At 39.5% G+C, this 9,680-nt stretch overlaps 1 protein-coding gene across 1 annotated transcript in view; it reads right to left on the bottom strand.

Moving 5' to 3' along the window:
• Window positions 1-517: 517 nt before the first annotated feature.
• ARPC5 (actin related protein 2/3 complex, subunit 5, 16kDa) overlaps window positions 518-9,680 on the bottom strand; it is a 9,593-nt gene continuing 430 nt past the window's right edge. The window contains exons 2-4 of the mRNA XM_010853096.1: window positions 7,446-7,518; window positions 5,022-5,198; window positions 518-1,911 (exon numbers count right to left, since the gene is read on the bottom strand). Of these exons, the coding sequence (XP_010851398.1) occupies window positions 1,849-1,911; window positions 5,022-5,198; window positions 7,446-7,518 (313 nt within the window). The 3' untranslated portion in view covers window positions 518-1,848. The remainder of the gene's footprint in view (window positions 1,912-5,021; window positions 5,199-7,445; window positions 7,519-9,680) is intronic.

Here is a 9,680-nt window from a genome sequence, read left to right as displayed (position 1 = left end):
CTTCCAGACGGCCATGGAATCACTCCAGAGTGAGTGATTATAATAATCACTTCATTATTAACATTTATTAATTACTCTCTCCTCTTCTGTACTATCAGAGAAAGCAATGGCACCCCACTCCAGTACTCTTGCCTGGAAAATCCCATGGACAGAGGTGCCTGGTAGGCTGCAGTCCATGGGTTCGCAAAGAGTTGGATACGACTGAGTGACTTCACTTTCACTTTTCACTTTCATGCATTGGAGAAGGAAATGGCAACCCACTCCAGTGTTCTTGCCTGGAGAATCCCAGGGATGGGGGAGCCTGGCGGGCTGCTGTCCACTGGGTCGCACAGAGTCGGACAAGACTGAAGTGACTTAGCAGCAGCAGCAGTTTCTCTACTATATTTGAATAAAGTAGTCATATAAACCTTCTATGCAAAATTAGTTCTTGTCAAAGAGTATAATAACCTGGTAGTAAAGAAGGAAATCCTTCCTCTTCATTAACTATGCCTTCATAAGTATTAAATTAAGACAAAAATAAATTATTCAACACTGACAATTTATTTTTTCAAGATTATCATTTTTACAAAACAGAACAAAAAGCAGGTATCAAAAACAGCAAAGAGTTTACAGAATTTCTACACCAGTTTTCACACAAGTCAGTGATTACAAAACTGGTGTCGGATGTAAATACTAGATACGTTGATTTCCCGCTTGGTCATAAGCATTCAGGTGGTTTGTTTTAGAGCTACTGAATAATAATAATTTTTCATAAGCACCGGTCATTTTTTGAGAACACATTTGGTTTGTCCAACAAAGTAAACACTTTTTGATGTGTGGTATTTTCTTTTTTTAAAAAAACACTGACCTAAAATACAGAATGTGTATGTATTTGGATCCAAACCAAATCCTTTGAGGTCCCAATTACCCTGAAGAACACTGAAGAAGACATTTATAGGACATATTAAATACTAGTTATACACCTCATGATGTCGAAGGCAGCTACCATCAGCCTGAAGAAAATGCCTCTTCATTCAGAGGCTGCCCCGAGTTTGCACTACATCATAGTTGCCACATCTTTTCTGATTTGGAGTAGTTTCCCCGAATAGGGTCATACTATTGGAAAACAAAGTTTATGCTCGTGCCAAACAGGCTCCGGCCTTTTATAGATACGTTTGTGTAGAGCAAGATCTGTTGCTCTGTACCCTGGGTGACCACACAGAAATTAAGGGCCACAATTACTGGATGCGGAGAGGAGGAAGCAGACTTAAACTCATATCATCTGGAGGGAAGCAGAAACAGAGCTGGACTTGGTCATGGTGTTCAGCCACCACTTGTTCCAGAAATGCATTTCGTTTAAATAAGGTAAGTTTGGTCCAGTTTTGCAATGTTAACAGCTGACAGTCTCTCAAACATTTTTTTTTTTAAATATATATAGATCATTTCCTGGCTAGCAATGAGTTAAGAAACTGGCCTCCAATTCTGATCAAATTTCTCACTATTAGTCAAAGCCAAAAAACCCCTCCCAAAAAAACAAACAACAAACAAAGGAAAACCCAGCCCACAGGGGAACAATTGCACAATTGAAGCTGAGTGTAAATTATGCTATGTACAGACTGGTATCCACATCACTGAAATCATTCTGAGATCATGACACACTCTTGTTGAAATATTTCTTTTATCTTATCCCAATTTTCATTTAGGGAAAACTGATATGTATGTAATTTTCTTCTGTATAGATATGAAAGGAAGCAAGAAGGCAAAGCTGAGAGGAACAGATGCTACCCGTGGGGCAGCGGTGGCATTTGGTTGTTTTGGTCTTGGTACCAGCAACTCCCATCCCATGGGAGAAATCCAGTTCCCACCGGACTACACGGTTTTCCTTGCAGTCAAGACTCGAACGATGGACCCCACTCCTCCAGCAGCAAGCGCCTAAACACAAACCAAAATGTCAGTATTGACAGAATCGTAAAGGCTCAGTTCTCACACCAAGTAAAATATTCTTCTTCAAGGAAGAGCGTGTGCAGGAACTAATTTTGGATTCGCTAATTTTTTTAACAAGTATTTCTCAAGCACCTATTATGGGCCAGGCACTGGGGACACAGTAACAGCAACAACCAAAAATCCTCCGAGTGCCTGCTCTCAGGCACTCACATTCTACTGAGATGCTAGCTGATATTCTCGTGTGTTGTTCTCAGATAACAGTATGGTCTTCGAGATCTGCAGCATGATGTTCTTGCCGAAAACAGGTTAGGGCTGGGGTTAGGGTATAAATTTAAATATAACCATGAATTTAAATTTAGGACATTTTATTCTGCTCTTATTCTCAGCAGTGCCAGGAAGAAATTCAAACTGGGTTCGACCATACTAAGCTCCAGTTTAAAGCACTCAGAGTTTGTCAGATTTTTCTTTTCTCAAGCTAAGAAAATACTACTTAATAGCTAAGAACTTAGGAGCTTTGACATTACCTGGAAAAATTGGAAGTTGTGACTAAGTATTAGGAATCGGAAGCTCTGGTTTACTTGTGCTCAAAAACACTTACTAAAACACCTGTGTGTATTGGGTACTGCGCTAGAGGCTGGGGGTACCAATGTGAACAAACACATTGAGACAGGGAAGAGACAGACATATCCACAGGCTATTTAGAGCTATGCTCTGGGTGCTAGAAAAGCACAGAGGAGGGGCGTATACACACCCTGAGGGTGCAGAGGAAAGTGGAATGGTGAGCTTACGGCTTCCTCGAGAAAATGACACATCAGATGGATGAGAAGGTGACAGACTGACGTAAAAGGTAAGGAGGCTCGGGGGCAGAGTGAAAAGCATAAGCAAAGCTATAGTGTGGAATATTATGGTATGTCCAGCTCCCATAACACATTTCTATGCTTACTGCTACGGCATATGGGGAAGAACAACATGGAAGAGGAGGCTGGACCTGGAATTTGGACTCAGTTCTGCAGGGGACTTACAAGGGTAGATTTGGACACTAGAGAGATCATTCTGGCAACTGGGTGGAGAACAGATTTGAGGGAGGAAAAACTGATAGCCCACAGACCATTTTAGGAAACCCTGGCAACAAACTGTGAGAGAGGCTGAGAACAGCTGCATTAGAGATGGTTGAGTGGATGATCTAAGAAGTATTTAGGAGATAAGGCTGGCAAAAACTGGTGACTATTAGGAAGAAAAGAAGACTTAACACATGCCTCAGTTCCCCATGTAAAAAAGGGAAGTAATTAGCATTCCTCCCTAGTATTTTCATGAGGATTAATTGAGTTAACATTCATAAAGTGCTTGGAATACAAGAAGTACTCAGTCAATGTTTGGTATGATCCCGAAACTATACTGAAACTAGGCTGATAGGTTTCAAAGCTGGCTCTTTCATCTGTAAACTGAGGACAATAAAGATATTTATATATCTCATAGGGTTGCTGTAAGGATCACGTGAAACAGAAACTAGAAGTGTAGTGTCTGTGCAAAGCAATTATACTTCAATTAAAAAAGAATACAGTGGCTGATGAACAGGAAGTATTCCATGAACAGGATGACTGTATGAATTATTCTCCAAATTGATACACCATAGAGTGAAAGGGAACTATTCATAATTATGTTGGAAACAGGCATAAACTGGGGCTGTCTTGGGAAAAGTGAGTTATAATAATCCTAACCACAAAGGTTAGCTCTTTTTATTTGACAGTGTATGAAGAATGAAGTGACTTGATCCAGGTTAAACAGCAAGTTTCGTTACCTGTTCATACATTATAAGTGTTTTCACTCAGATATCCAGACAATAGATTCTAAAAAACAGAGTTTTTGGTAACTGTAAGATGTTAAGAGAATATACACCTTATCTGTGCTTGGTTTTATTCAAATATTATCAATATATGTAAGAGCTGGGTATTAAAAATTACCTTACCAATTTTTCATCTAAAGCTAAAAATCCTCCATAGCCATTTTATTTGGGAGAGGAGGGGCTGGGGGGATGGATAGTGTACCAGCATCTGCTTATACTGCAAAGCAAAATGCATGAAAACAGAAAAAAAAAATTAAGAATTCTTGATCCTACTCCTGATTTCATTTTTTAAAACTGTGATAAAATATGTAACATAAAATTTGCCACATTAGCCATCTTTAAATATAAAATTCAGTGGCATTAATTACATTCAAATACTGTATAGCCATCACCACTATTTACAATACTTTCCCATCTCTCCAAACAGAAACTCTGTACCCATTAAGCAATAACTCTCCAGTCTCCCTTCTCCCCAGGCACTGGTAATTTCTAATCCATTTTCTGTCTCTATGAATCTGCCTATTCTAGATATTTCATATAAGTGGAATCACAGTATTTTGTGTCTTTTTGTATCTGGTTTATTTCACTTTGCATAATGTTTTCAAGGTTCATTCATGCTGTACCATGTATATAAACATTTTCTGGTAAAGTAATATTCCCTGTATGTCTGTGTCAGATGCTGTTCATCTGTTTGGGCATCCCTGATGGCTCAGTGGTAAAGAATCCACTTGCAATGCAGGAGATGTGGGCTAATACCCTGGAGGAGAAAATGGCAACGCACTCCAGTATTCTTGCCTGAAAAATCTGATGGAGAGGAGCCTGGTGGGCTACAGTCCATGGGGTTGCAAAGTCGGACATGAATGAGCAGAGTGACTGAGCATGCATGCGTGCACGTTCGTCTGTTCATGGGTGCTTGGCCTGAAAAATCTGATGGAGAGGAGCCTGGTGGGCTACAGTCCATGGGGTTGCAAAGTCGGACACGAATGAGCAGAGTGACTGAGCACGCACGCGTGCACGTTCGTCTGTTCATGGGTGCTTGGGTTTTCTACCTTTTGGCAGTTGTTAAAGAATTCAAATCAGCATCTCAAGATCAAGGCTAGTAAGCATAAATCTAAACTTTCATTTTCATGCATTTATTTGTAGTAACAACCAATGTATAACCAAAGAGTCAAAACAGGTATTTAGGCTAGAGGTTGTCAATGTTTTTTCCATCACAAAGGAACCAGTCATACAGACTGCATAATTCATGACTTACCTTTTCATGCCACTGCAATAACACAGCACTGCTATTGTCAGAGGGGCTCTCAAAGCCTTTATAAATATACTTCATTAGGAGATCCACACCATTCTTGTCCAGGGATTGAACTGCCTTTTCAATATCGTTAGCTTTAAAAGAGATGAGCACCTTCAAGACAATGCTGCCTGCGCGATCCTGAGGGTAAATAAATAAGATCATTCAGACTCATTTTTGTGTTGGGGAGTTTCAGTTTTTAGAAAGGCTGCACTGCGAATGTGACATTTGGGCAGAGATCTGAAGAAAGGAAGAGGAAACCTTGGGTGTATCTGAGGCAAATATTTCAGAAGAGAAAAGAGTAACTGCTGTTAGTGTGTGTTCAGTGTGCTCAAGGAACAGCAAGAAGATGAAGGGGGGCTGGAGTGGAGTGCAGGGCAGGAAGTCAGTAAACCCTGCAGGCCCTTATGAGAACTCTGGCCTCCACTCACAGAAATGAGATGTTGGGAGGTTCTAAGAAGAGTGATGCAAATGGACTTACATTTTAACAGGACCAGTTGGCTGTCATACTGAAAATAAGCCCGGGGCAGCAGAAGTGGGGAGGGTGGGGAGAGCAGGAGACAGAAGAGTGGAGACCAGTTTGGAAGTTACTGCACCAAGACAGGCTGGTTTTGGCTAGCATGGGAGCAGCGGAGGTGGTCAGAAGTAGACAGATTCTTGATGTATTTGAAGGTACAGCTGAAAGGGTTTGCTTACAGATAGATGTAACAAATTACCAACTTATTAAATCAATACATTTCACTTAATAAAAAAAAAAAAAGACTCCAAAAAAGGAAACTGAATTATAGTTCTACCCTGAAGCATCCTTCAGAAATGTCATTAATAAATAAAAATTTAAGTTTCTAAAACTTATTTTCATTTCATATCTATAGTCAAGTGACTATAAACATTAGAGTGGTCTTCATTTATAATGATCTTTTTCTTTGATGAAAGACTGCTCCAACAGCAGTTACTTTTCACCCAGCAAGCCAAGTACAGGGAACACTTAATTTCCCCTTTCAACAATGTTTCTCTTTCTATTCAACACAAGTGATACCTTCCGCATTCCTGTCCCGCCATGATCTTACAGTATGCTTCTACCACCTGCTGCTGTCTTCAATTTAAAGACTATGCAATTATCCTGTTTAGAAAAATATCCTTGTATGGAGAGCTATAACCTCCCACCCACACGCTCTGATTAAAAAGAAAACACCCACAAAAAAGCAGAAGGTGGTAAAACTGAAATTTCAATGACGTTACTCACTTTTAAAAACCAAAGAAATATTTCCTCTTATAAAAGATTATGTTGCCTAGATAATAATTATGCATTTACCTAAGTTATTATTTACTAGTGTTTAACTAAGGAGATACTTGGGGCTCGTAGGATGCGTGAATGGCTATGGACAGTGGGGGGTCAATGCTCTGGGTGTGGGATTATGGACGAATACATTTTTATTCCCCCTTATTTCTGACTTTTCTACAATAGTTAACAGAATTAAACATCAGAATTTAATCTGGGCTTTAAACAATTAAGTAAATAGGTTCTTAAGAATTACTGAAAGACGGTTAAGAGGCAATGTAATTTTACAACTTTTCTGAAAGGTAGTATGGCAATACCATATGTAGCCTTAAAAAATGTGCAGTCTAAAATCTAGCCATTCACTTCCAGAAATTTATTCAAAGGAAACAATTCAGACTTTACCAAGAATTGTTCATTTCAGTACTATTTATAACAGGAAAAAAAGTCAATAAATATATGATGAAAGGTTATCTATAACTAAACTGCAGGATTATCAATATACAGATGTTAAAAATTATAAATAAACTTATTACCAAGTAAAGCTGTTCATGTATGCTGCTATACAGATGAAAAGCAGTTTATAAAATTCCATTTTAATTAAAAGAAAAACTCATAGAAAAACTCTATAAGCATATAGCAACAACAAAAAGTAATAATTATCAATGGGTGTGGGATTACAATTACTTTTTTATTCCCCCACATTTCTGAGTTTTCAATAATATTTAACAGAATTAAATATTAGGATTTAATTTTATGAGAATGGTAGAATTTTAAAAAATCTTTCAAAAGCAAGTAGCATGTGTTTATTTTGTGAAAGTTTCACTTGTTCTTCAAGTCTTTGCTCAAATTCAACCTGAGTGGCCTCCTCTGCAAACACACAGATCTCTCGGTCATTAGAACTCAAGTCTACCTACCATGCAGTGTTATCACAACTCAATGTTGGAGCACTAATTTTTTATATAGGTTTTCCACTTATCAAACTACATTCTAAGCTCTTCTACGTCAAAGATGGCAAACAGTTAAGACATTTGCTGCTTGTGTGACACTTTGGAGGGTTCTGGTAAGAAGACTGAGATACCAGCAGAGATCGCGTGTCGTCTGTGACTCACCTTCACTGCCTGGCTCTTGGTATTGATGGGGGGGTTTTTCAGAGCTGCCTGTAGGGCAGCTGTCATGTTTCCTGTGATGGAGGTTAAGGGGATAGCAGCAAAGGGGAGCCCTCAGGAAAGCATTGTAACTCCTAGGAACCACTGGTTCTTAAGATTTGATGTTACGCATAGAAAGAAAAATTACTATGGTTGCTGCGTTCAATACTGGAAAATTCAACATGTTTGTTTCAAGGATGTCAATCAAAGATAAAATACTGAAAACCAAAGAGAGCATTAAATTTTTAAAAAATAAGGCAAAAACTGTTTCACCCTTGGCTCTAATTATTAACTGAGTACCTTAATAACCTTTCATTTTCCAGTAAAAGACATGTGCAAACATTATCCAGAGTGATATTTTAAAATATGTATCAGAATTATTTAGGCCCCCAAATCAAACAGCCTGTCCGCCTATTCTTTGATTAGAATTATATTCTATATTAACTGAAATGCTGGTAGAAAAGTGCTGGCAGACTGCTCTAGCAATCTGAATGATATACATTAGCAATCTCTCAATATTGATGATAAGAGGCATTACAGAAGATAAAATAATGACCTGTAGGTGGCAGCTTAATTTTTCTGTTTTTTAATATTTTTTCTCATATTTCATAAAGGTCATTCAAACTGCTTTAGGCCACATCTATTAAATTTAGTCTTGCTTTGAAAGCACCAGTGAGTTAGCAAGAATGAGGAACAGAAGGCCAATCACACTGTCAGAACGTACAGTCATTGCCCTAAAAGGAAAACCTCAGAGTTCACTTGTTCCTCCATCTCTAGTGCCTGATCAGGGCTTGTCTCTTCTTGTTGAAACAAGAAGAGACAGCGTCTTTATATTTCATGATGAATTGATTAAAGAGCAGATCCACTATACACATACAGCAGTACCATTGAGGAGTCATCACAGGTCACCTAAAAAAAGTTAGTCTCACAAAACATTATTTATGCATCACGAAGAATGTTTTTACACAGAATAATCTTCACCACTTATGTTCTAAAGAAAAAGGTCTGACTAAAAAAACTATGGTTGGTGGCGGGCTGTTATTTTCAAGGCTTAATGGACTTCTAGAGGAGCATGCCCTTTGCAGATTGGCTCACTTATGAGACCGCTCCCCTCCACCCCAAACACTTAAGTATTTTAAATAATGCAAAACAGCAACAGCTGATTGTGAGAGTCACGGAAATCAAAGAAACATCTGTATGTTGATAAATGTTTAATGCTGTATTTTAGGTGCCTGTAAGACCAGCTGTGGCTGCTACCAAATATTTTCACTCATGTATTTTCCCATTTAATTTAATAGGCCACTGATGAGGAAAGTCTAAAGAGCCTTCCTAATCTTATGAATACACCCAAGAAGAATTAGAAATGAGTGAATTCAGTAATTGAGAATCTCTAAAATGACAGCCTTGGTTATTGCAACATTCACATTTTTCCGAAAAAAGATCTGATGCAAATACTCCCTCAAAGTTATGAATATTCAAATATGCAAAACCCAAACCAGGAACTGACAGCCTCATTTTAACTTAACGGAAACGATTCTAGCATTACAAAATGATTCGGTTTTGTACAAATGATTCACCTTTTCCTATGTTATTCTTTGGGGTTTATTTAAAATATTTCCAGGGATTCTCTACATGCATTTTCCGTCTAGCAGGTAAAACGCTTCCAGCTTCTTTCTGGGCAGTTTTGTACTCATTCCCTTTCCCCTGGTTAACCAACTCTGTGCAACCTGTATTTTGTCAAATCCCTTCCTCTTTAAAAAAAAAAAAAAAAGGCGCCCACAGGCTTAAAAAGACAGAAGGGCCTCAATTCTGCAAGCCGCCCCATGTCTCCCGGCGTGAAATAACGCTGCCACAACAAAACCACCACCACAATAAAAACAAAATCACTGAAGAAAACTGCCCGCTCCTCCCGATCGGACGTGGGTGCTAATGAAAACCCGGTAAATACGATCTGAGAGGACCACTTAAGCGCCCTGCAGCTCCCCGACTGATCGGCACCAGAGCTGCGAGGGCGCGGCTGTCCCCGCCGGTCCCCGGGAGGCGAGAACTCCCGGCGCAACCTGAGGAATCGGGGGCGTGGACGGCGCGCGGAAGGCAAGTTTCCGAGGGCGGGACCTGGGGGTCTCGGGAGAAATGGAAGAGCCCTCCTGCCCACTCACGACAGGGAGCCCACGGATGCGGGGGTCCCCGCCCTCAGAT

Source organism: Bison bison, unplaced genomic scaffold, assembly GCF_000754665.1.
Source record: "Bison bison bison isolate TAMUID 2011002044 unplaced genomic scaffold, Bison_UMD1.0 scf7180017864322, whole genome shotgun sequence".
NCBI lineage: Eukaryota > Metazoa > Chordata > Mammalia > Artiodactyla > Bovidae > Bison > Bison bison.
The sequence above is the reverse complement of the archived record's forward strand: the minus strand, read 5'-3'. Positions and strand labels throughout refer to the sequence as shown.